Source organism: Rattus norvegicus, chromosome 13, assembly GCF_036323735.1.
Source record: "Rattus norvegicus strain BN/NHsdMcwi chromosome 13, GRCr8, whole genome shotgun sequence".
NCBI classification, from domain to species: Eukaryota; Metazoa; Chordata; class Mammalia; order Rodentia; family Muridae; genus Rattus; species Rattus norvegicus.
The window spans coordinates 23,839,593-23,865,709 of NC_086031.1; the positions used below are offsets into that span (position 1 = coordinate 23,839,593).

A 26,117-nucleotide genomic window follows, 5' to 3' on the forward strand; every position below is an offset into this window, starting at 1 on the left:
TAGTCCTTGCTTGTCTGAACTGTTTATTTCTTGTTCATCATGGAAGATGGGTGCATATGATTAACTCAAGGTGGACCCCAGAGATTGAATACCTTTTGTAGGAAGGAAAGTCCAGGAAACTCTTTGCCTGACCCATCTAGATTCCTCATTAGCAAGGAGAACACTTTGTGATGTGACTAGTAGTTACATTACTCATATGGTAAGTCAGGGTCATGTCTCTGAAGGCAGCCATTTTCCGATATATGAAATACCAGGGTTTCTAAATCTGCTCAACCTTCCCACTTTTTGTCTGGTAACACAGTTGTACTTACCCCACAGTAATGTGTTATGTAGATTGAAGATTGAAAGTTATGAACTACTCGCTGTGATTATTGTCATCTCAGTATGGGGCTCCATCCTAAGGAAGCTAAGATTAAAAAGCATAAACAAGAAGCTACACCTCCTATGATACTTGGCTCCCTATGAAAGGAGAACCACTCCTTTCTAAAACTCATAAACAGGCTGTGTTGCACAGCCTTGTTGGACACTTCAGGGTTTGTCATCCTGTGAATTAATGCGGCTGTGGCAGAGGCTACTAGTCACTTAAGGCCTTAAACATCTCTTTCCATCCCATGCTGACAATATCTCTCTTCATGCCTTGCTTTGAACTCCAGAGATATTCTCATGCTGTGGAGCAGTGTGCCAACACCCTTCGTGCACACACTCCAATGTTCTGTAGCATTTTGGATCTCTCCTTGTGGCATAGAATTTAAGGTAATTGATGAATGCTTCTTTTATTTTCTTCTCTGTACAGATAGCTTTAGGGCCTTTTTGGTAAGGTTTCCCTGAAGGTTGGAGTCATTGGGACCCATTGTCAATTCAATGGCCATCAATGTAGATTCTTTGCTTCTTTTCTTGCTCATTAAAATCACTTCACAAAGAAGGTACCATGCCTGTGTTTTCTCTCGGGCTTCATTTTCAAGGACTCCAGATTAAGATCTTAGGACAGAAGAAGCAAATGATTTGTTAAGGGGGAGAGGGGTGTTGGGCTAATGGAAATCCTTCCACCCACAAGGGAAACTCTACAACAATCACTTCCTTTCTAACAGGGAAGATAATAGAGCTATAAGCGGGATGAGTAACAAAGAGACTTTTCTTTGATGAAGCAAATTCTTAGACACCAAGAAAAGTTAAAAAACTTCAACAATTTTTTTATGGATCTTAAGAGACATGGGGACATAATCACGAGGGAGAAGATCAGCTATAACAGGATAAGTGCCTTCCAAACCATCAAAGACTCCAGCTGGTGTTGGATCATGTGAGGAGAAAGTGCTGTCTGAGCAGAGAGACATTGGACGGTAGAGAAGTCTCTTTTAGTTCCATGTGGTTAACTGTATAAAACTATTTTTATGAGAATATTGAAGACTGAATGGGAATTAGGAGCAGAATATTTTTATACTCATTTTCATGGTTTTGCATCTCATATAATTAAAGGCATATTGCATGATGAGAATAGGGAGAGAACGGTGGTCCTAAACTATTTTCTTCCACAGTAAATGCACATGAGTCTGTCCTTATGGCTTCACACGGCTACTGGTACCATCCTGGGGAAACCGAGCTGTGAATTACATACGTAAGCCAGGTCTTTGGGTAGACCACAGGGGTTCCTCTTGTTCATGATTCTATGGTTCCCCCTAAACTTCTATCAGCAGCTTTCACTCTATCTTAAGCTTGGAGCTTTTTCCTGTTCTGAGTTGTCTTAGCCATGCACCTCATCACCTCTGGTGGCTTTTTCTCTAAGAGGCTTGTGTACCTTTTGTTGGTAGCAGTCATTTCTGTGAAACCACAGCATAGTTCTGGCTTGAGCACACTGTGTCGGTCTTTATGTGAGACATGAATTCTCTGCTACTAGACTGCTGAAGCTACACATAAGGCCCATGCTCCCTGAAGAAAAGCTCAGAAGATTTTGAAAGAAATGTGCCTCCAGGCATGGAGTGCCTATCACCATCAGAATACTTCTAACTGCATGACTTTGTGTTGTTTATAATGACTCTGGCAACCCCTGGAAAGTTGACATGGGTTTTATCAATGGGATGTATGCACGCTATTCTCTTTGGAAAGATAGCTGAACTTCCTTCAGTGGAAGTTAAGTTTGTTGATGATTATTTGTTTGTAAAGCAGAATAAGAGTAGTAAGTACAGTGTGATCCAAAAAGCACAGTTTATGTGGAATACTTCCAAAGCCACTATATGGTCTTCAGAAGGACTTCCTTCTTGGAGTTGTACTTCCTGCCCAGCAGGTGAAGAGCTGAATCATAATAGCACAGTGGAAAGGGAGGAGCAAAAAGTGAAGGCTTATATTTCCTTTGGAGGGACACAGCTCCAGTCTAACCTGCTAAACTGTTCCCAACGCCATCAGAAAGCAACAAAGGTAAAGAGAAATCTTTCTGTATTTTAGGAGTAGAATTGTTGTCAGAGGGCGACAAATAAGAGTAAAAGATGACACTTACCAAGTGTGTGACGAGTCAGACAAAGGGGGAGCTTGTTATTTAACTCAATGTGGCTCTTTACTGACCCCTTGATAAGGACATTAGCATATTTTTATATCATTGAAAATGTGCATCATAAAACCACTAATTCAGCTATGTCTCATAAATCTAATTGTTTTGGTGAAGAAATTATGATTATATTTTTATTTAGTATTAATCCTAATTCTTTAGACAAGTATTATCCTTTGGTCTCTGTGATATTTCTCTGTGTGCATGTGTAAGTATGTGTATATATGTTTGTGTAAATTTATTTCCGAGTGTGTATGTTTGCGTGTGTGTGTGTGTGTGTCTGTATCTGTAAATTTCTCTGTGTGTCTGTCTGTCTGTTTGTCTGTCTCTCTTTCTGTGTCTTTCACTCTCTGTATGTATGTGTGCAGATGGGTGTCTGTATCTGTGGGTTTTTCTGTGTGTGTGTGAGCATTTCTTTGTGTCTCCTTACAGTTCTATTTCTGATACATGTTCCCCTCTTGACATTTCCTGAATATAACCATCTCTTCTTGAATCCGTTTTTTAGACCTAAAAGGGACAAGAGGCTCTGGTTTCCTTCTTAGCTTTCTTTTCTCATAGAGCTACCTTTAGATGTTACATTCCACATTCCTGGAAGATGATGTTTCTTGTCCTAAAATATAGGCAGAAAAGTACTGAGATGTTGGAGAAAGCTTTCTATAATTCTCTCCCTCTTTTCAAACTCCGCCGCATCATCTCCCATGGAGCTCCTGTCTTTCCCTGTGCATACCAGTTTGGCTATGATGGGATCTACACATGCTTTTCAGGATTCACATGCTTTCAGACTTTTAGCCAGTGCATTCTTCCTCATGTAAAATGACCCGTCTAGAAGTGATAAAATATTCACTGCTATTTTCTCTAATGTTTTTTTCTTCATGTTCTGGGGAAAACATGATGAGTTTGTATATTTATTTTCTTTCCCTCAAGGAATGATAATTCTAGTGACAAAACCCAAAATATTCACTGGACCCAAATCTGTAATTCATCCACACATTATTTTGTTTATGCAAAGACAATCACCCAGATGTACAAAAATGTCAGTAAAGACTATAGCATAAGATTAATTGAATGAAAATTTAAAACCAGAGCTGTTGGGAATGATTTGTGCCATAGTGTTCTAGAGAATGAACTAAGATTATAGACATCATGAATGCTGCACTATAAACCTGTGGACAACAAAGCTCATGACACTCTTGCAATTATAAATTTCCAACATCTTTATATATGAACTCAGCATTTTCGTTCTTGCACTGTGAGCTCCAGATTCAGCCGTGAGGTCAGGCAAACTGTGCTGTTCATTTACTCTTCCCTGTTGAGGTTATCTGCCAGTGCCGTGACATTATTCAGTAGCACTTGGCAGTGAAGCTGGAGGACCAGGAGCGATGGGCCACAGTTCCAGTTGTACCGGTGTGCAACCTCAAGCTTCCACGGCGTCCTCTGCAGAACTGCAGAGGCATAGCTCATCCTTCAAGACTAAAGACTGAATCCTGCGCAAACAGGACTTGGTGTGGACATGGATCCTGTGATCTAAGCACTTATTTCTCAAAGGCAGTTTAGTGTAGGTGTGTAAACAGGGCATACGAAGATGTACTTCACAGCACTTCCTATGCTGCTGTGATGCAGGGCGCACTGAAGCATCAGTCCCTGGGGAGTAAATAGGCTAACATATGATGAAAAGACAAGAATTCCTAGCAGAATTGATTTACCCAATGGGATCAATTCTACCCGTGGATGCATCCTAAATATATACTAAATGAAGAATAAACCACTTACCCGAAGCTTATTTGTGAAAGCCAAAAAATATATAACATGACAAAATATTTTACAAGAACACATACAAATAAAGGATATTGTCTAAAGTGTGATCTGAGAGTGGGGTGAAAGAGAGTGAATTAGCTTACAGTGGTGAGTGACAAGGAGAGGGACATTTGCTGCCTCAGAGTCCTGGCTCCCAGGGTTAGGAGGCTGATGCTTTGAGTTTTTCTACTCACAATTATAAAGAAACAAACAGAATTTTAAAAAGTGCAGAACACAGGAAGTGACCCTATTGTGTATGTATTCTAAAGTCTTTTAAGAAGCCTTGGTAATTGCAGGGTACGGCGACTGCTTTATAATCAAAATGGCATAAATTGAAAAAATTATATTTACTTATAAATCTGAAATTACATCTTAGAACATGATTTCGCCCAGTAACTCCACCCAGTGCAGAGCAGAATACAGTATAGAGAGAAGCCAGCTTGGATGTACCTCAGTACTGGGTGGACTTTTATTATTAAGACTACTGAATGTTTTCCAAGGATAGCAATTATTACGGATATTATGGAGAGCTGTAGTAAGAGTAAGCTGATGGGGCAGCATCCTGCTTTGAAGACTCAGACTACAGGGAGACGCAAGGTCAGCAAAGCCCCCTGTGATAATTTTGTTTTAAAAAATCATAGGAAAGACTGTAGGTCAGGTGTGGTTCTAATGTGCTGTGCTGGGTGGTGTCAGAGCTAAAATGCACAGCATCTGGTGCGTAGAAATGGGTTTAGAGTGAGCATTGTTAATTGGAGGACTAGCCGATGCATGATTATCACCGGCACTGTGTAAATGCCATGGTTCATTGTTTTGAAAGTCCACAGGTGACACATTTCCTTTTGCTTCTCAGTTCCTGACAGCATGTGGTTGAGCCACGGGCACCCCTCCCTCTCTCAGTCCTGAGAACCATGTGCCCTCAGCTCCCAATGACAGTCACAACACAAAGCACTGAGCTTTAAAGGGGAGCATAGCAAACATTCCTAAATCAGTGACACACAAGGTCACACCCCCCACCTCCAGTGAGCTCAGGTCAAATGGGCATGGCTCAAAACACACATTGGTGACTACAATCAGTGGACAAAAGCAGGGAGGAATGCTGGTGGTGTACTATACTGTCCTAGGAAACATGTGCTTAGTGTAGGATTCTAAAATCACATGGAACTATACGTGAGAGATGAGAGGTTAAAGAATGAAGTATTTCTAGATCTGTGAAGGTTTAACTAAAAAGCACAGATACATTAGAAAACTGTGAGTTTTAGGAAGTGGGCCTGTCAGTCTTACAGGACAAGGAGGCATAAACGGATTTCCTAAAGTAAGCAGTGATGCTTTTAGCTGCAAGTAGTACCAGTAGACTCAGCTAAAACCTTTCTTTTATAAAGCAAGAAAAGCTGTCATAAGACATGACAAGAAATGACAAAGCAGGGTAGATCCAAGCCTGTTAATCCACCCACTCAATAGTGAGTCATTGAGGACTCAAATTTCCCCCATCTTTTTCCTCTGACATGTTGGGTTTTCTTTGACTGGGTATCTCATGGTCGTGCAAAGCTACTTTAACGGTTTAATGTTGACAGCACAGCTCTGAAAAAGGAGGTTCTCCTATAGGTCTCTTACTAACATTTTTTCAGAGAAAGGATTTCCTAAACAAGGATTCCAGAAGTTTCTGAGTCCTAAGCCACTCACTGGCAAAGAATGTAGAATTGTTTTAATTGGTTTAGGCAATTAAGACTTACCTCTTGGGACCTGGAAGCTTAAAGTCTTTTCTCAAGCACACAAGGAATCTGCATCACAGACAGCCCTCCTCTTGACTGCTGAGTAATTAACATTTAAGATTTAATTTAACATTTAAATGTTGTCCTGGAAAGCAGAGGAGGGGAGGCATAACAGTAAGCAAAGAATTAGAAGAAAATAAAAAAGGAGGGCAGATGGGAAGAAGGTCATGGAGATTGCTTTTCTTTTCTTTCTCTTTTTTTTTTTTTCCGGGGCTGGGGACCGAACCCAGGGCCTTGCGCTCGATAGGCAAGGGCTCTACCGCTGAGCTAAATCCCCAACCCCTTGCTTTTCTCACCAATGTTCTACCTACTTGCACATTCCTGGAAAACTCTCCTTCAGTAGAAGCAGGCTGTGCCTCTCAGAGTAGATCTGCTTCCCTCGTCTGTACTTCCACTGAAGTCTGTGCATTTCTGCATATTGCTGTACTTATGGTATTAAAACCTTCCTCTTCACATCTGTTTATGCTGGGCTTCTATATGTCCATTGATGGGAATAAAGGAGAATCCACGATCTGATGGAGCCAGGCGTCTAGGGAGTAGAGCAGATAAAATGGCATGTGTAGTGAGTCAGGTGATATGTTCTAGGAAGTAAAAGACTCTAAAGAGCTATGATGTAGATATATGGCTGAGTTTTCAAAGAGAATGGCCAAGGAAAGGCTTATTTCTCTGAATGAAGGGCCAGAGTGAGTCTTCTGAGAACTGGTGGGAAGAAGAGCTCAGAGGAAGGAGAAACAATGTAGAGATTGAGATGGACATGCTTGACATACTGGATCAAAGGAATAGCTTAAGCACTGAGAGTCAGTGGAGTGGGGCAGAGATGAGGCCTGAGACGGCCAGGGTCAGGTCAGAGAACCACCATGCTGGATATCGTAAGGCTTTGGCTTCTCTTTGAGAATGGCAGGGTACTGAAGATGCTGAGTACCGAGGAAGATGACATCTGACCTTTATGTAACATTACTCTTGCCTCTCAAGAAAACACAACAGGGGACATAAGAAAATGAAGAGGTAATAAGTGTGCAAAGAATTGCAATATTGTTATGAGGGAAGGGGGAAGCTTTGACTAAAGTGGTAAAATCAGAAAGGGTGACTGAGCATTTTTGAAAGTAGAGGAAAGAAGATATTTTCATAGACTGAAGGGGAATGAGAATGAGAAAGTATTAAAGGATAATCTCCAGGTCATTGGCCCAAAAATTGGAAAAGTACAGTCAGGAGTTCCACAAATGAGAAAAGCTGTGATGGAGGAGGCAAGGTAGAGGGGTGAGGAGCCAAGGGTTTGCTCTCCATCCTGTCAGATGTAAGTGTATCAGGCATCTGAGTGTAAATGTCAAGTGTGTGGTTGGATATATGGGTCTAGAATTGAGGAGCAGGTTAAATGTGCAACAAAGTCAGCATTGTTTTTGCTGTAACCAAATATCTGGAGAAACAAATATAAAAGTAAGAAAAGGTTCCAGTTAGCTTGTAGTTTCAGAAAGCTCAGTCTAATATAGTGAATGGATAATGGATTAGAACAAATTATAAAGGGAACAGAGAAGTGGGGAGAGGGACAGGGACTGGGAGAAGGAGAGGGTGAGGGAGAGAAAATGAATAGCTCCAAGTATATAAGCTTAGTGATTTAGTTCCTCCAGACAGGTTCTACCTAACATTCCTAGCACCTATCAAAATAGTTACACCAGTTTGAGAAGAGCTATTCAGTTCATGAGCCTATGGGGCACATTTTATATTCAAATTCTAACAACGACCTATCAGGGTGTTGGTAATAGTGAACCCGAGATGGTATGAGGCCACCTGGGGTGTGGGTGTAAGGCAGATAAGACTCGGGTGTGAAGTTTGATGAGTTCGGATGATCAGTTGCTAGCAATGGAGAAAGATCCTGAATGTGTGTAAGAGACTGACTACCAGGAAGACAAAGCAAAGAAATGTTTGTTGGCAACAAATCCTGTAGAGAAGGACTGCTCCTTGTTGCCAGGAACTCCTCTTGATGTTTGCTGTTTCTGTGGCTGGCTCTCCACTCTCCCTGGTGCTCCATCAGTGTCCGTAGGACTAAACTTTCTTTCCCAATATGCTCTTTCCCTAAAATAGCACACTCTGTAGCATCAACCTTTCTCTCAGGTTTTTTGTCTTCTGCTCCTCTCCTGATATGGCTCTGACGGGGTCACCTTCCTAGCTTTACTTCAGTTCTTGGAAGAGTACCAGGAAGGGGATAAAACTGTGTCAGGTGTCAGGTTGTTTGTGGGAAACTGAGTGGACTGCTGATACCCTCCTGTGAGGCTCTGAACAGGGGCAGACTGGTGGGAAAACAATTGTTTGTCTGAGTGTGTGAAGCCGAGGCACACAGTCCAGGAAAGGGAGTATTTTAAAGCATAGACAGTAAGCACACAAGGACTGAAGTCTTTCTGCTCTACTCATAGGCATTGTTTGGGAGAAGAATGGATTCCATCACCACAGCAAATACTGAATTTTGCCTTGATGTGTTCAAAGAGCTGAGCAGTAGCAACGTGGGAGAAAACATCTTCTTTTCTCCGCTCACTACGTTTTATGCTCTAAGCATGCTTCTCCTGGGTGCCAGGGGAAAGAGTGCTGAGCAAATGGAAAAGGTAATCTGAAGGAGAACACCCTCAGGAAACAGACATTTTTCATGTACTCCCTCTTGTCTCACAAACCAGTCATTTTCATTTAAAACTATATTGTGCAATGAAAAAGCATACTTGGGTAAGTCATATGTGTTAGAAAGGCCAACGTTTTAAAGAATAGAGTTTAATGCAAATCAGTGCCCTGCATAGCTGCTTTTATATCAAGTTCATTTCTTCAGTAACTTTTCACTTTTTCCATGACTCATCTTTTACTCACATTGGATCCCAATAGCAGCCCCATCCACCTCTCCTCCCAGTGCCACCCTTGCAAATCTCTTCCTCCCCCAACCCCCGTTACCCTTCCCCCTCTCCTCAGAGAAGGGGATGCCCCCTTGGATATCACCTCACCCTGGGACATCTAGTCCCAGCAAGACTAAGAACCTCCTCTCCCACTGCGGCCCAACTAAGCAGTCCAGGTACGGGAAGGTGATCCAATGGTAGGCAAGAGAGTCAGAGACAGCCCCCACTCCAGTCGCTAGGGAACCTGTATGAAGACCAAGCTGGATGTCTGCTGCAAGCATGTAGGGGACCTAGATTCAGCCCCTCCATGATCACTTCTATTTTGACAATTTGAACATAATAGAGCACACATTTGACACTATTTTTTTTTTTGGCTATAAAATTTTAAACCAAAAACCTTTGTAAAATTTAAAATACATTTAAAAAAAGAATTTGTCATTAAATTTCTTCATGCCGACCCTGTTCAAAGGCAGAGATTATTAGTCCCATTTTACATCCAGGAAAACAGAGGAATGGTGACATGTCACGTGACCCTTGCTGCAAGACCTTTCCAATCTATGGGTTTTTATCATTATGAATGCCTAGAAAATATCTCCTGATAACTCTTAGTATAGCTGCTTGTCTTGTTGCTACTTACTGGGAAACTCATGTTTCCAGGGCTCCCTGTGAGCCATGCTCTGGTTAAAGACCTGAAGAGTAGGAAGAAGGCAGAGTGGCTTGCCATGACAGAATTCTGCTCCTAGAACCTGCAAAACTTGTGGACTGGGGCAAGGGTGCTTGTCATTTCTGATCTCAGTTTTGCTAACATCAAATGAAGGTGATAATTTATCTGTCCAGTTGTTGGGAGGGTTAAATAAAATACCCGGAGACTAAACTCAGGACCTAGAACATAATATTATTAGACGTTATCTATTGATATTGGTCTTGATCTGAAATGGAAGCATACTACAGTTCTCAGATTTGATAGATCATACATTACTTTTGTGGCTGGTTGACCTCTTTTCTTTTCTCAGGTGCTCCACTATGACAACTTTTCAGGATTCTTAAAAGCGAAGATAAAAAATTCTTCTGAGGTATGCTTCTATCAGGGCCTCCATCCACATTGAGTACTCTCAGCAGTATACACCAGGAGGTCATCCATCAGTCTGGATGAGTGGAGTCCTCTCTTGGGACCAGAAGGAAGTCAGCTCTGTCTTCGAGTCCTTTGTTAACATTCCCCATAGTTACAGCAATGTTGAACTTAGCCCATGTAAAGTGATAGGAACAAGGATAAAGCCTCTCCATCCCATCTTTTAATCCAATCGCTGTCCTTCAGACATTTTGTTCTGTGCCTTTGTCTGCTGTTGATATGGCCAGATTCATCCAGGCACCATTGTTTTATTATTCTATTGAGAATCACTGAGAAATGATCGGCTTTTAATTACTGTGTGATGCAGCCCCAATCCCTAATGCTCTGGGACAATGGTACTTAGTTATTCTCAAAGGGGTATTCACTCATTTGCATAGAATTCTCTCAAGATTGTATTTTTAGCAGTTCATGTGTATAGGGATAAAGGTATAAACACAGATACAGATATAGACACAGGCACACACACATACACAGATGCATAAACAGACATAACTGAAACCTTCTCAGAGACCCTACTTATTAAGACCCATTTCATTCAGGAAATGTAGGTATTGCCTTTTTGGCATCTGTGAATTCTTAATCCCCAGTCATATGTATTAGAGTTGCAAACTTATCAGAACTGCTATTGCACAGAACAAGTGGATGTATTAAATCTTGTTAGTGAAGGTTAAAGTATTGGTGTAAGTAGCCATTCAGAAATCTCAGACATTGCTTGGGTATGTTGATTTACGCCTATTATCTTAGCACTTAGAGGTGGAGTCAGGAGGATGGTTGCCAAGTTCAGTGCTAGACTGGTATACATAATGAGTTTGAGCCAAGCCTACCCAGCAACACCATGTCCTGGTTGGGAAGAAAGGATCAACAAGAATCTAAGACAGAAGAGATGGTAATGAAGGAGTAAATATGGCCACAATGCATAGAATACAAAAAGAATACAAAGAACAAACCATCAAAAATATAAAAGACTGAGTGTGGAAAATAGAAATATAAACACACTGCCAACCACAGAAGAACTTGCATTAGAATCTCTTTTTTCATGAAAATTTAAGCTTTTGGGTTAAACTATTAGGATCATCAAGTAAGTACATGAGTCAGCATGGTCGGATGAGAACTTTTTTCTAAGGGAAATCAAGTTCATCTCATTGTGTTCACTGCTGTCTATTGGAAGGCAAACATCTTGCTCTGCAGATATTGCTTTTCATTATTTCTAACTCTTCAGTGGCCAGAAAGCACTCACATGTCTTCTCTGTTCACCACTCCCAGTGCAGCCAAGGTGGAAGGATGCATCCTGAGTTCAGAGCCTTGGTATCCCACATTAATCAACAGAATTCCCTCAGCATTGCTAACAGAATTTATGGGACAAAGGCAATAGAATTCCACAAGGTGAGTACACATGGCAACCTCTGAACTTTATATAGAAGATCAAGGGAGAGTGAGCAGAGCTCATGGTATTCTTACAATGATGAATTCGGGCTTAGAGTTTCCAAGCCATGGCATTATCAAAACTCTCACTTAGAGTTGTTCAATAGCACATGAAACTTTCTTTCGCAGCCAAATCCCTAAAGCTGTGGTTAAGAACTAAGGTCAGAGATAAGCACAACAGGAAGGCATTTGTAAGAGTTGCCCTTTGAGGATAAGGAGAAAAGTGAACTACATTTCTGATATTTAGCAAAGGTCCTTGATGTTGACCATTAAGAGGTAGTTGAAAGCACATTCAACTGTGAGCCAAGAGAGGAGAGGTTTCCTTCTACTTACACATATGACTTTGGGTAAGTTACTTCTCTCTTTAAAATGAGAGGATTAGATATTTTTCTAGCTCCAAGATTAGAGAGGGGTTTCAGCTCTTACCCACCAACACTGAAGTGTGGAGTTTCATTGAATATTTACTTAATCTCCAGTGACAGTCACTTCTGAGTTCATCACAGGCATTATTACCTCATACAATCATTTCATTGTGCTATGTCAGAGACACAAAATTTCCATGAGTTCTGAAGGCTATAAAACAGATTTTGAAAATTCCACTTGATAAAGGTCACAGCCATAATCATTAAGGTTGAGATTTGATTCTTAACTAAACTCCAGTCTCCTTCCTGTAATGGCTGACATGATGCTGTTGTTGTCCTTGGACCATCTCTGTTTGACCGGGGATTACTGAAGTGTCAAGAAGAAGCCTCAAATTCCTGTTTTCTTTCCCACGTTTGCCACTTAAGCTATCTCGGACATCATACATCTCTGATAAAATTTTTGCATCTGAGGTGGGTGGACCACCTTGGTACTGCAGACATTCTAAGAGTCTTCCTTCTACTCTGACAGAAGCTCATGAAAATGTTTTCTGTTGAGTGGCTGTGGTGATGGAAATCATGGACTATTTCCTTTGAGCTGCTTTAATTTCTTTCCTCTTCCTCTCCCAAACATTGGCCCAGACCCGAGTAGATAAATGTTGATTTATAGTAGTGATTTTGAATTTGTTTCTGAGGTAAGAAGAAAGCCATTAGCTGTTATACTTAACAATTTTTCTTGCAAACGCTCTTGCTCTTTACGTTGAAGGAGAAAACATAGGGTCAGGGAAAAAAGTGCCCATTGTATGAAAATCACCATTTTTATTTGAATGTACTGCTGTAAGAAGGCCTGTGAGATATAATGGGAAGACAGCTAAACATTTCTGGATTGTTTTTATTTCTTTTTAAATCCTTGGATTTAAAGACAAGTATTCACAGATATTCCTCCAGTCTAACTTCTGATAGCAGCAGATATTTGTCTCTGTGTTAGGACTTTAGAACTTTCTAAGCTGTAAGGGTAGTGTGTGTGTGTGTGTGTGTGTGTGTGTGTGTGTGTGTGTGTGTGTGTTTCATTTGTATGCATGTGTATATGTGTGTTTGTGTGCATGTGTATGTTGCCGCATAAGTGAGCACCTGTGGCATAGGTGTATATGGGAGTTAGAGGACAGCTTTGTGTGTCAGTTTTGAAGTAACAAGGTCTTTTCCTTGTTACTTACCACTGCTTACAGCAAGCTATCATGCTTCCGGGATTTCTGTCTCTGCTTTCCCATCTCCTAATAGGAGAACTGAGGTTACACGTGCATGCCACCACATCTGACTTTTACATGGGTCTGGCAATGTGAGTTCAGCTCCTCACATTTGCATAGGAAGTAATTTACTCACTGGGCGGTCTACCCAGACCCTTCCTTGCACTGTTTGTTGATGCCTCTCAATTGTCCTTTCTTTTACAGCAATACATAAGATGTTGTGAGAAACTTTACCAAGCCAAGCTACAAACTGTTGATTTTGAACTATCCGCAGAAGAGACAAGGAAGAGTATTAATGCTTGGGTTGAAAATAAAACTCATGGTAAGGATGATTGTGTGTGTGTGTGTGTGTGTGTGTGTGTGTGTGTGTGTGTGTGTGTGTATCAGTATTGGTATGTGTACAAACTTTATGCTTCATTGGGAAAAGACTTGTCTTACTATGCTAACAAGGAACCAGAACTTAACTTAAGTATAAAAGGCGAAGTTAATTAGTTGTCTTAGGTTTTACTGCTCTGAGCAGACACCATGACCAAGGCAACTATTCAGCTGGGGCTGGCTTACAGGTTCAGAGGTTCAGTCCATCATCTTCAAGGTAGAAACATGGCAGCATCTAGGCAAGCATGGTGCAAGTGAAGGCTGCCAGCAGAGTACTTGCTTCCAAGTGTCTAGGGTGAGACTATTAAACCCACACCCATAGTGACACACCTACTCCAACAAGGGCATGCTTCCTAACAGTGCCACTCCCTGGGCCAAGTGGATACAAGTCATCACGCTAGTATAAAGTCTAAATGCAATGAAAGGTTTGGAACATGCTTAGGCGTATATCCTACAATCATTTGTCCTATGCCAAGAGACTCTGGGAAAAGAGATGAACACCCTTTCTATTATAAAGAAATTGTATAAATTTAGCAATTTTATTAAAATTAATTATCTCCATTCGAAACATATTTTAAGCATCTTTGCATTTTATTATTATAACATTATAGCTATGGTATAGTCTCAAGACTGTAATGAAAATTAAACTCTTCATTAGGACTAGAGATGGATGCCATCAGTCTTCTTGTGCTTCATGTTCAGTGAGTGACAGGTTACATTCCAAATTTGTAGGTTGCACTGCATTGAAAGGCACCAAGGCATCTGGATGTTTAACTTTGGTCAGAATATTTACAAAGCAGACAACTTCTAGTATCTTCTAAACACATTTCTGATTTCAATGCCTTTACTTTAGATGGTCTTTGTATTTGTAATACGCTAGTTCTCCTTCACTTTGAGGGTAAGTGATCCAGAATGGGGTGCATTCCTGAACTTCTGCATCTGGATGAAGAGGGAGGGTGACTACCAGTGGAATTCTAAACAACCTTGTGTGCAAAGGAAAATTCAGGACAGCCTCATCTACACAACAGCCTCTAGGTCAGCCTGGCCTACACATGACAGCTTGTTCTACACACTGAGTTCCAGGACAGCCTGGTTTAAACAGTGAGTTCCAGAACAGCCTGGTCTACACAGTGAGCTTCAGGACAGCCTGGATTACAAAGACCATTATGTAGATAACCCATTTTAAGTTCAGTGAGCCACATCCACAAAGCCAGGAAATTAGAAAGAAGACTGATTCAATATAAGAGTAATTTCAGTGAGAATGAAAGACAAGTTGAAGGGGATTAGCAGGGCGAGAAAGTAAAAAACTTATTGTGTGTGTGTGTGTGTGTGTGTGTGTGTGTGTGTGTGTTTGTGTGTGTGTGTATGAAGCTGTCAAATAATAAAAAATTAAAAACCATTACTATAAACACAACAATACAAGCAAAACAATTAACTAAGCAGAGCTGGGAGATAACCTGTCAAGACCGAGCTTGCCGCTTGAGCATGAGGGTCTGTAGAAAAGCTATGTGTGGCAATGATTTCTGTAATCTTTCTGTTGGGAAATTGAGAGGAAAAGTTCTGGGGCTGGCTGGTTATTCATCCAGTGTAACAGGGAGCTCCAGGTCATCTCGAAGAAGAAGGCAGAAAGCAACTGAGGAGGGAATATTCACATTTTTTCTCTGTTTTCTACATGTCTACATACACAGGTATACTAATACATGTCACACATATTACTAATTTAATTAAAAAGTCCCCCCCTCTGTGTGTGTGTGTGTGTGTGTGTGTGTGTGTGTGTATGTGCTACAATGCTCTTGTGGCAAGCAGAGAACAATCGGAAATTTTCCATTTCTATCTCAGGTTCCCTGATGGAACAGAAAGCTTGTGTAGCAAGTCTTTTACCAGCTAAGCCCAGTGGTTCTTAATCTTTCTAAAGCCATGACCCTTTAATACAGTTCCTCAGGTTGTGTGGCCTGCACTCTTCTGGGGACCATAAAATTAATTTGTTGCTACTTCATAACTGTAACTTTCCTATTATAACAAATAATATGTGGGATATCTGATATGCAACTCTCAAAGGGGTCGTGACCCACAAGTTGAAAACCACTGTACTAAGCCATTTTGTTCTTTAGGTAGGGAGGGGGTTCTTTTAAAAGTAAGTATGAAGGTTATACATAGGTATAGGATAAACTGAGTCACCCCTTAAGGCATTGCTTCCTAGATCAGAATTTCCTGTGACAAGGAAGGATCTATAGTGAGGAATGGGAATTATTCTGGCACCTCAAATTTAAAATTAGTGAAAAAATTATGTAAACATCTATTATCAACAAGTTAATTCAAATAAAATATCTGCTCTTTTGTTTGTTTTACTCAAGGAAAAATCACAAACTTATTTGATAAGGGTACAATTGACCCATCTTCAGTCATGGTCCTAGTGAGTGCCATATATTTCAAGGGACAATGGCAAAATAAATTCCAGAAGACAGAGACAGTAAAAGCCCCCTTTCACATAAGTGTGGTAAGTATTTTCATTTCCAGACATTTGACAATGTTTTGGAGAATGCAATATTAATTTAAGGACCATTCAGATAGATTTCACAAAAACATTGCTGTAGGTTGCTGATGGCTTTTCTTTTTCAAAATGACAGTAACTTTCTCACTGGACATGAGACTAGACAGAGACTCTATAAAGGCGTGGAAATCCCTTCTTTTCCTAGTATTTAGTCCCCGATGTCTTCATGTATGCACTGTGACAGCTCATAATGCTAGGCTTTTGTCCTAGAGAGTACACACATGGCTTAGGAGAGATAATGAGTGAGCCTGTCACTTGACTTCCCACATGAATTGTTTTAGCTCGAGACTAGTGTTATGAGTGAGAGCCTTGAATCTTCTCTGTACTATTGTTCTACAGTCTCTAACTTTGACTTATTTTAGGATTACAAAATTGATAACCTGAGCAAAGGAAAGTAATAGGATGTATAATTAATATTTTATATTATTAATATTATATTTTACAGTGATAATCCAAATACTCATGTTAGAAAAATAAAGTATACCTCGTTCACTCACATACTACTGTACAATTTAATTATAATCTTTCAAAAAATAGGGTAAAAGTGCAGTTGTGGACATGATGTATCAGACTGGAACATTTAAGCTGGCCTTCATAAAGGAGCCACAGATGCAAGTCCTTGAGCTTCCCTATGCCAACAACAAACTAAGAATGATCATCCTGCTACCTGTAGGCACAGCCAGTGTAAACCAGGTAAAAGGCCGACAATGTCAGCTTGCAGCTAACATGTGTGCATGGTGTGTGCATGTCTGCATATGTACAAACACATGTGTATGCATAAGTATGAGTGCATGTGTGTGTGTGTTTTCACTCTTTGTGGCCTGTGTTGTCTGTTGAGCCAACTACTGACTTATGATGAATCTTAGTGGTCTTTCCCAGGAGCTGCATACTAAGCATGATCCCTGCCCTTTAGTACTCAGGAAAGCCAAGCTCTTCATTCATTGAACAGGTCATGTAGGTTCACCATGTTATACAATATAAATGCCCACACATATTGCTCATGAGACAATTTGTGGCCATCATTCTATGGTAATGAAATGTACTGCTGATTGGATTCCTGGGTCCTAGAGCACTAATGAATCCTTGTTATTGTAAGGTCAGTTTTCTGCTCTAACCAGAGGATATACTTACTGGTGAACTGTTTTTAACATCCTGAATTTGTAAGGAAATAGCACCACAACCAGGAAGGAAAGGAACTAGACACTGGTCATGAATCAGTGTTCAGTCTCTTCTTCCTGGTTGTAGCTGAAGGTTCTTAGCTTCAGGAGACCTTGAAGGAAAGGTAGGCAGCATCTAACCCCAGCCTCACCTTCACCTAGCCAGCACCTCAAGACACCCCATAAAATGAAGTTTCTTAGGTAAACAACTGTGCCTCTGGGAGTCTGCAGAGGCTGGTTCACACTGTAGGATGGCCACAGTCAGGGTTACCAAGACACCCAGTTTCTAGGTCAGGGCTTGCTAGCTTTAGTCATAGATAATTGGCACTGGTGTCTGGGGAAGGAAGAGAGGGGTAAAAGAGCTGGGTTGGGTTGTATGCATTTGGATCAGGGAGTGAGGTGGATACTAGTTCAGAGGGAGCTCCAGTAAGAGGAGACTAGCTGTCACTGTGGGAATAGTATGCTTACAGTGTGGTCAGTTCAGAGGGGTTAAGGCCTTTTGGGCTTGTGGTCAGCTGGGATAGGAGATGTTAAAGTCATTTAGCAATTGGGAAACAGTTTAGTATTCACACAAAACCGTTTGCAAAATAAAACAATGTGTGAATTACAGTGAAGAGGCTGGGGTGGTGTTCTTAGAAAATTATCTCTATGTGAGCTTCACCAGTGAAACAGAAGAGAGACAGGTGATGTGAGGAGACCCTCCAGATCTGGGGAGAGTGGGGGGCACATGTAGGTGTGTGCTAAGTGTGTTTCAGCTGAGATATGCTTGGTTTTACATGGAGGAAGCTTGGAGTAGAACTAGTGAAACATGATAAAAGGGTTCATTGGCAGAAGTCTATCTTTATCTTGTTATTTTGTACTTTGAGAGTGGAAAAGTAATGAAATGTTTTAGATGTTGGGACAGGACAATGAAAGGGACACAGTATGCAGTTTGGAGCTATAGAGGGTTGGCTACAGAGTACCAGACACCCAAGGGTAATATTTCAACAACAGACAAAAATGTTGAGGCTTGATTTTATGGTGAGAAGTCAGTTTCTAGGACCATTTGAGAAACCTAAGTACATATGCAGGAGTTGGAATGCCAGACAGAAACACTGCAGTAGACAAGCACACCATGTTCAGCTTCAGAAATAACCAAGAGTAAAGGACATCAGGGAGATTGAAGCCATCAAGACTGGGACAATGGGACATGGAATCTTAGAAGTCAAATGAGAACCAAGTTCATAAAGATGTGCCTCAAAGTTTCAGATTGTTGAATTGACACAGGAAGCAGGTTTAAAATAATGTCAGGGGAAATAAGCAGAGAAGATTAGGAAAAGACTAAATGATGGGGGAATTCCTGACTATACACTGAGAAAGTCGGTGAAGGAATATAGAGGGGAAGTGGGCAACAGATAAAGAACTTATGCATACATAGGTAACACATGAGCATTAAAGGTTGAAAGCCAGCAACGAGGCTGAGCTATTCACAATGGGAATTAGACAAACATCCGTTCTACACAGAGGAGACGTGTTTGGCTCACATGTGGTCATCTGTGTTTTGACTCTTAGATAGAAAAGCACCTGAATGCGAAGATGCTTCGAGAGTGGACCAGCCCTTCTAACATGGTGGAAAGAGTGGTGGATGTTCACATCCCTAAATTCAGTCTTTCAGTAAAATATGACTTGAACACCCTATTGAAATCCTTAGGCATGAGTGACATCTTCAACGTGGCCAAAGCTGATCTTTCTGGAATGTCACCAGACAAGGGCCTATATTTATCCAAGGTCGTTCACAAGTCATATGTGGATGTCAATGAAGAAGGAACAGAGGCCGCTGCAGCCACTGGGGAGACTATTTCTGTGAAGCGACTCCCTGTCACAGTTCAGTTCACAGCCAATTGTCCTTTCCTGTTCTTTATCTGGGATGAGTTTTACAATATTTTATTTGCTGGAAAGTTTGCTTCTCCATAGACAGAGGGCAGTGTGGAGACCTCAGAGATAGTGAAGACATACAGGGAGGAAAGGGTTGAGCATTTGTGTCTCAGCCTTTATTCATCTGCAAAGCAGGTCTACCATCACCTCAGACTGATCCTGTGAGCTAGTGAGTCTAAGATTATAGAAGCCATGTAAAAAGATCCATTTATACCAGTGCTTTTCTGGATTTCATATCTTTGAGACCTCATCTGAGGACAGTGACATGATTGAGTTAGCAGAGAAGTTTATAAAGGGCTAGATGTATTTGGTTTTTCTATGAGTGAGATTGTGAACAAGTAATTATTACAAATCAGATCAAGGTTTTCTACTTTAGCTTGCCTTTTAAATATAAATTTCCTACATGCCTATGGATTTCAGCTCAAAATTCTACATGGATAATAATAAATGGACATGATGCTTTGAACTTTTTGAAGATAAGAATAAACTCTATCAGTTAATTAACTGAAGGGAGGAGATTGCTTATTCAGGAAGCATTCCCCTCGTGCTTTCTTTCTATTTCTAAAAACTTCTTTGATAATTTACATGTTCATAATGGATTTTGGCCACTTTTCTTCCCCTGTCACTACACTTTCTCATTCCCCTCTTCCATGGAAACCCTTCTTCTTCCCCATAATTCCTCTTCTTTTTTTTCTGTTTATATTCATTTATTTATTTGCTGCTTTGTCCTTCTGGGGACAAAGTACAGGAAGATGCACTGTGTAACCTTGCACCACTGTTTGACACCTTGTTCAACAGGTCCTACTTTCTTTCCCATCAAAGGCTTCTGGGCCTGAGAACTTAGCACTTGGAGATAGGAGAGAGATTATGATCACTCAAGTCAGGATTTCTTTTTTTTTTCATCTTTTTAAATTATTTATTTAGTTCCTTATTTTCTTTTTTCTCCATCTTTATTAAATCTGGATTTCTTATTTACATTTCGATTGTTATTCCCTTTCCTAGTTTCCGGGTCAACATCCCATTAAACCCTCCCCTTCTCTATGGGTGTTCCCTCCCCATCCTCCCCCCAACTACCACCCTTCCCATAACAATCACGTTCACTGGGGGTTCAGTCTTGGCAGGACCAAGGGCTTCCCCTTCCCCTAGTAAGAACTGGTGTTTTGGGTAGTGACTTAGCCCCTGGAAGCTCTGGTTGGTTGGCATTGTTCATATGGGGCTTCAAGCCCCTTCAAGCTCTCTCAGGCCTTTCTAAGATCCCTTCAATGGGGATCCTGTTTCCAGTTCAGAGGTTAAATGATGGCATTCACCTATGTATTTGCTGTATTCTGGCTGTGTCTCTCGGGAGAGATTTACATCCAGTTCCTGTCGGCCTGCACTTCTTTGCTTCATTCATCTTATCTAGTTTGGTGGCTGTATATGTATGGGCCACATGTGGGGCAGGCTCTGAATGGGTGTTCCTTCTGCCTCTGTTCTAAACTTTGCCTCCCTATTCCCTGCCAAGGGTATTCTTGTTCCCCTTTTAAAGAAGGAGTGAAGCATTCGCATTTTGGTCATCCTTCTTGAGTTTCATGTGTTCTGTGCATCTAGGGTAATTCGAGCATTTGGGCTAATATCCACTTATCAATGAGTGCATACCATGTGTGTTTTTCTGTGATTGGGTTACCTCACTCAGGATGATATTTTCCAGTTCCATCCATTTGCCTATGAATTTCATAAAGTCATTGTTTTTGATAGCTAAGTAATATTCCATTGTGTAGATGTACCACACTTTCTGCATCCATTCCTCTGTTGAAGGACATCTGGGTTTTTTCCAGCTTCTGGCTATTATAAATAAGGCTTCTGTGAACATAGTGGAGTATGTGTCTTTGTTATATGTTGGGGCATCTTTTGGGTATATGCCCAAAAGAGGTATAGCTGGGCCCTCAGGTAGTTCAACGTCCAATTTTCTGAGGAACCTCCAGACTGATTTCCAGAATGGTTGTATCAGTTTGCAATCCCACGAACAATGGAGGAATGTCCCTCTTTCTCCACATCCTCACCAGCATTTGGTGTCACCTGAGTTTTTGATCTTAGCCAATCTCACTGGTGTGAGGTGAAATCTCAGGTTTGTTTTGATTTTTATTTCCCTTATGACTAAAGATGTTGAACATTTCTTTAGGTGTTTCTCAGCCATTTGGCATTCCTCAGCTGTGAATTTTTGTTTAGCTCTGAACCCCATTTTTTAATAGGGTTATTTGTCTCCCTGCAGTCTAACTTCTTGAGTTCTTTGTATATTTTGGATATAAGCCCTCTATCTCTTGTAGGATTGGTAAAGATCTTTCCCAATCTGTTGGTTGCCGTTTTGTCCTAACAACAGTGTCCTATGCCTTACAGAAGCTTTGCAGTTTTATGAGATCCCATTTGTCGATTCTTGATCTTAGAGCATAAGCCATTGGTGTGTTGTTCAGGAAATTTTCTCCAGTGCCCATGTGTTCGAGATTCTTCCCCACTTTTTCTTGTATTAGTTCATAATTCCTTTTCCGACATTGATTCTAGTTAGTGACCTACCAAGTGAGGTTCACTGGCATGAGTAACTATGGATGAGAGATTGTTTACCGAAGCATAGGTAACTAATTAGAGGCTACCCTACTGAAGAAAATGGCACCCATTTTATTATTCGTTCTTCCTCAGGAAGGGTATCTTTTGAACCCCTTCTCTATTTGTGATGAAATATTGATGAGCCTAAATTTGGACTTATCTTGGGCAAGTAACCACAGCTCCAGGAACCCTCTGAGTACAATGAGCATGCAACGTCCAGCAGACACATTTCATAGTGCTCTTCCTCAGGCTCTGACTCTCACCTTCTTTCCTCTGCAGTGTTTCCTGATCTTTGAGAGGGTATGATGCAGATGTCCTGTTTGGGGCTGAGCCCTCACAGCCACTTAGTCTCACTCACTATTGCAATTTTCTGGCCAAATCATTTATTCATCAAAGTAAAAATTACATTCCTTCCTTCTTCAAAAATCAGCAATTCAGTGAATATAATTCACTGAAAAGATAGGTATAATTCAGAAAAAGATAGGTATCATTTTGATCTTTCTACTTTGAAAGAGCCTCTACATATTTCACTAAAGATAACACAGAGCTTCTATGAAGACGCTCCTACTTTCACCCACCCACTCCCACCTCAATGCCCTGGCATTCCCCTACACTGGGGAAACAAGCCTTCACAGGACCAAAGGCTTCTCCTCCTATTGATACCAGACAATGCCATCCTTTGCTACATATGCAACTGGAGCCATGGATCCATCCATGTATACTCTTTGGTTGGTGGTTTAGTTCCTGGCACCTCTGGGGGGGATTGGTTGGTTGATATTATTGTTCTTTTTATGGGATTGATCTCCTTCAGTCATTTCTCTAACTCCTCCATTGGGGTCCCTATACTCAGCCTAATGGTTAGCTACAAGCATCATCATCTATATCACTAAGGATGTGGCAGAGCCTCTCAGGAGACATCGCTATCAGGCACCTGTCAGGAAGCACTTTTTGGCATCAGCAATAGTGACTGGATTTGGTGGTTGCATATGAGATGGATCTTCAGGTGGGGCAGTCTCTAGATGGCCTATCCTTTAGTCCCTGCTCCATTCTTTGTCTCTGTATTTTCTCCCATGAGTATTTTGCTCCCCCTTCTAAGAAGGACTGAAGCATCCATATTTTGGTCTTCCTTCTTGAGCCTCATATGGTCTGTGAATTGTTTCTTGGGTATTCTGAGTTTGGGGGTTAATATCTATGTATAAGTGAGTGCATACCATTTGTGTTATTTTGTAACTGGGTTACCTCACTTATTTTCCAGTCCATCCATTTTCCTAAGCATTTCATGAAGCGATTGTTTTTAATAGTTGAGTAGTACTCCATTGTATAAATGTATCACATTTTCTGTATCCATTCCTCTGTTGAAGGACATCTGGGTTCTTTCCAGCTTCTGGCTATTATAAATAAGGCTGCCGTGAACATAGTGGAGCATGGGTCCTTATCATATGTTGGAGCATCTTTGGGTATATGTGCAGGAATGATATAGGAGTGATATAGGAAGTACTATGTCCAATTTTCTGAAGAACAGTCCGATTGATTTCCAGAGTGGTTGTACCAGCTTGAAATCCCACCAACAATGGAGGTGTGTTCCTCTTTCTCTGCATTCTCACCTGTATCTGCTGTCACCTGAGTTTTTAACCTTAGCCATTCTGACTGGTGTGAGGTGGAATCGCAGGGTTGTTTTGATTTGCATCTCCCTAATAACTAAGGATGTTGAACATTTCTTTAGGTGTTTCTCTGACATTCGCTATTTTTCTGTTGAGTTGTTTAGCAAAAGTGTTTTTGTAGCTTGACTACCCAATACTTTCTATGAGGCCACATTTACACTGATAGAATTCTCCACTAAAAACATATGGTCTTGGGGAGTTTTTGGTTGGGAGACGTTTAATGACTGCTTATAATGCCTTAGGGTTTACAGGTCTGTTTAGATAGTTTATCTGATCCTGATTTAACTTTGGTACCTGGTATCTGTTTAAAAAAATCATCCATTTCATCTAGACTTTCCAGTTTTGTTGAGTATAAATTTTTGTGGTAGGATCTGATAATTTTTTGAATTTCTTCAGTTTCTGTTGTTATGTCTCCAGTTTCATTTCTGAATTTGTTAATTTGGATACTGTCTCTGTGTCCTGTGGTTAGCCTGGCTAAGGGTTTATTTATCTTGTTTATTTTCTTGAAGAACCAGTTCCTCGTTTTGCTGATTCTTTTTATAGTTTTCCTTGTTTCTACTTGGTTGATTTCAGCCCTGAGTTTAATTATTTCCTCCCATCTATTCCTCTTGGGTGTATTTACTTCCTATTGTTCTAGAGTGTTCAGATATGCTGGTAAGCTGCTAGTGTATGCTTTCTCCAATTTCTTTATGGAAGCTCTCACAGCTATGAGTTCCTCTTAGCACTCCTCTGCTTTCATTGTTTCCCGTAAGTTTTGGTATGTTGTGCCTTCATGTTCATTAAAATCTAAAATGTCTTTAATTTCTTTTTTTTTTAATTCTTCCTTGACTAAGTTATCATCAAGTAGGTAGGTTCCTTGTGTATATGAGCTTTCTGTTGTTTTTGTTGCTGTTGAAGACCAGCCTTAGTCCCTGGTGATCTGATAGAATGCATGGGATTATTTCAATCTTCTTGTATTGGTTGAGGCTTGTTTTGTGTCCAACTATAGTATCAATTTTGAAGAAGGTATCATGAGGTGCTGAGAAGAAGGTATATTTTTTTGTTTTACAGTGAAATGTTCTGTAGATATCTATTAATCCATTTGTTCATAACTTCTGTTAGTTTCACTGTGTCTCTGTTTAGTTTCCATTTCCATGATCTGTCCACTGGTGAGAGTGGGGTGTGGAAATCTCCCTCTATTATTATGTGAGGTTCAATGTGTGCTTTGAACTTCAGTAATATTTCTTTCACAAATGTGGTTACCCTTGATTTGGGGCATAGATATTCAGAACTGAGAGTTCCTATTGGTGGATTTTTCCTAAGATGTGTATGTAGTGTCCTCCTCCATCTTTCTTGATAACTTTTGCTTGAAAGCCTGTTTTATTGGATACTAGAATTGCTAGTCTAGCTTGTTTTTTTGGGCTATTTGCTGGGAAAAAATTTCCAGCCTTTTACTTTGAGGTAGTGTCCATCTTTGTTACTGAGGTGTGTTTTCTGTATGCAGCAAAATGGTGGTCCTTTTTACATATCCAGTCTGTCAATCTATGTCTTTTTATTGGGGAATTGAGTCCACTGACGTTGACAGATATTAAGGACCAATGATTGTTACTTCCTGTTATTTTGTTGTTAGAGGTAGAATTATTCTTGAGTGGCTTTCTTCTATTGAGTTTGTTCTGAGATTGCTTTCTTGCTTTAGTTGGGGGAGGTGGTATAGTTTCCCTCTTTGTGTTGGAGTTTTCCTTCTATTATCCTATGCAGTGCTTTATAGGTGGAAAGATATTGTTTAAATTTGGTTTTGTCAAGGAATATCATGTTTTCTCCCTCTATGGTAATCAAGAGTTTTGTGGGGTATAGTAGCCTGGGCTAGCAAATTTGTTCTCTTAAGGCCTGTATGACATCTGCCAAAAATCTTCTGGCTTTTTGAGTCTCTGTTGAAAAATCTAGTGTGATTCTGATGGGTCTCCTTCTATAAGTTACTTGACATTTTTCCATTACTTCTCTCAATAAGCTTTCTTTGTTCTGTGCACTTGGTGTTTTAATTACTATGCAAAGAGAAGAGTTTCTTCTCTGGTTCTATTTGTTTTGTGTTATGTAGAGTTCTTTTATTTTTATGGGCATCTTTTACTTTTTTTAGTTGGATATTTCCTCTATTTACATTACACATGTTATCCCCTTTACTAGTTTTTCCCTCTGGAAATCCCCTATCCCATACCCGCTCCCTTTGCTTCTGTGAGGGTTCTCCTCCACTGATCCACTCCAGCCTCCCTGACCTGGCATTCCCCTCTACTGGGGCATCAAGCCTTCACAGGACCAAGGGCCTCCCCTCCCCTTTACGCTTGAAAAGGCCATCCTCTTTTACATATGCAGCTGGAGTCATGGGTCCATCCATGTGTACTCTTTGGTTGGTGGTGTAGTCCCTGGGAGCTCTGGGAGGTCTCTTTTGTTGATATTGTTGTTCTTCCTTAGGGGTTGCAAATCCCTTCAGCTCCTTCAGTCCTTCCTCTATCCTCCACTGGAGACCCGGTTCTTAGTTCAATGGCTGTCTGCAAGCATCTGACTCTGTATTTGTCAGGATTTGGAAGAGCCTCTCAGGAGAGAGCTATATCAGGCTTCTCTCAGCAAGCACTTCTTGGCATCTGAAATAGTGTCTGGGTTTGATGACAGTTTAGAAGATGCATCCCCAGGTGGGGCAGTCTTTGGATGACCTTTCCTTCAGTCTCTGCTCCACAGATTGTTTGCATATTTCCTTTTGTGAGTATTTTGTTTCCTCTTCTAAGAAG

General features: G+C 40.7%; 1 protein-coding gene and 1 long non-coding RNA gene across 19 annotated transcripts in view; one reads left to right on the forward strand and one right to left on the reverse strand.

Annotated features, from left to right (window-relative positions):
• The window catches only part of Serpinb11 (serpin family B member 11), a 39,825-nt gene extending 20,177 nt beyond the window's left edge, over window positions 1-19,648 (forward strand). The window contains exons 1-9 of one of the 5 annotated variants that reach the window (NM_001107167.1): window positions 1,234-1,337; window positions 2,279-2,409; window positions 8,508-8,693; window positions 9,983-10,042; window positions 11,362-11,481; window positions 13,328-13,445; window positions 15,853-15,995; window positions 16,587-16,742; window positions 18,758-19,648. In NM_001107167.1, the coding sequence (NP_001100637.1) occupies window positions 8,526-8,693; window positions 9,983-10,042; window positions 11,362-11,481; window positions 13,328-13,445; window positions 15,853-15,995; window positions 16,587-16,742; window positions 18,758-19,159 (1,167 nt within the window). In that variant the 5' untranslated portion in view covers window positions 1,234-1,337; window positions 2,279-2,409; window positions 8,508-8,525 and the 3' untranslated portion in view covers window positions 19,160-19,648. Of the gene's footprint in view, window positions 1-1,233; window positions 1,338-2,184; window positions 2,410-8,507; window positions 8,694-9,982; window positions 10,043-11,361; window positions 11,482-11,740; window positions 11,868-11,910; window positions 12,354-13,327; window positions 13,446-15,852; window positions 15,996-16,586; window positions 16,743-18,757 lie in introns of those variants that run through there. The other 4 variants (XM_006249632.5, XM_006249633.4, XM_017598781.3 and 1 more) reach the window with 4 other exon arrangements.
• LOC102553197 (uncharacterized) lies at window positions 7-12,019 on the reverse strand. Of its 14 annotated transcripts, none has more exons than XR_005492407.2 (4): window positions 11,947-12,019; window positions 6,411-6,628; window positions 6,061-6,184; window positions 7-978 (listed from the first exon to the last, which is right to left on the reverse strand). It is a non-coding gene; the product is annotated as an uncharacterized LOC102553197 (long non-coding RNA). The 14 variants fall into 14 exon arrangements; XR_005492408.2 differs by having other exon boundaries at window positions 11,951-12,017; XR_005492406.2 differs by having other exon boundaries at window positions 11,854-11,987.
• Window positions 19,649-26,117: the final 6,469 nt, after the last annotated feature.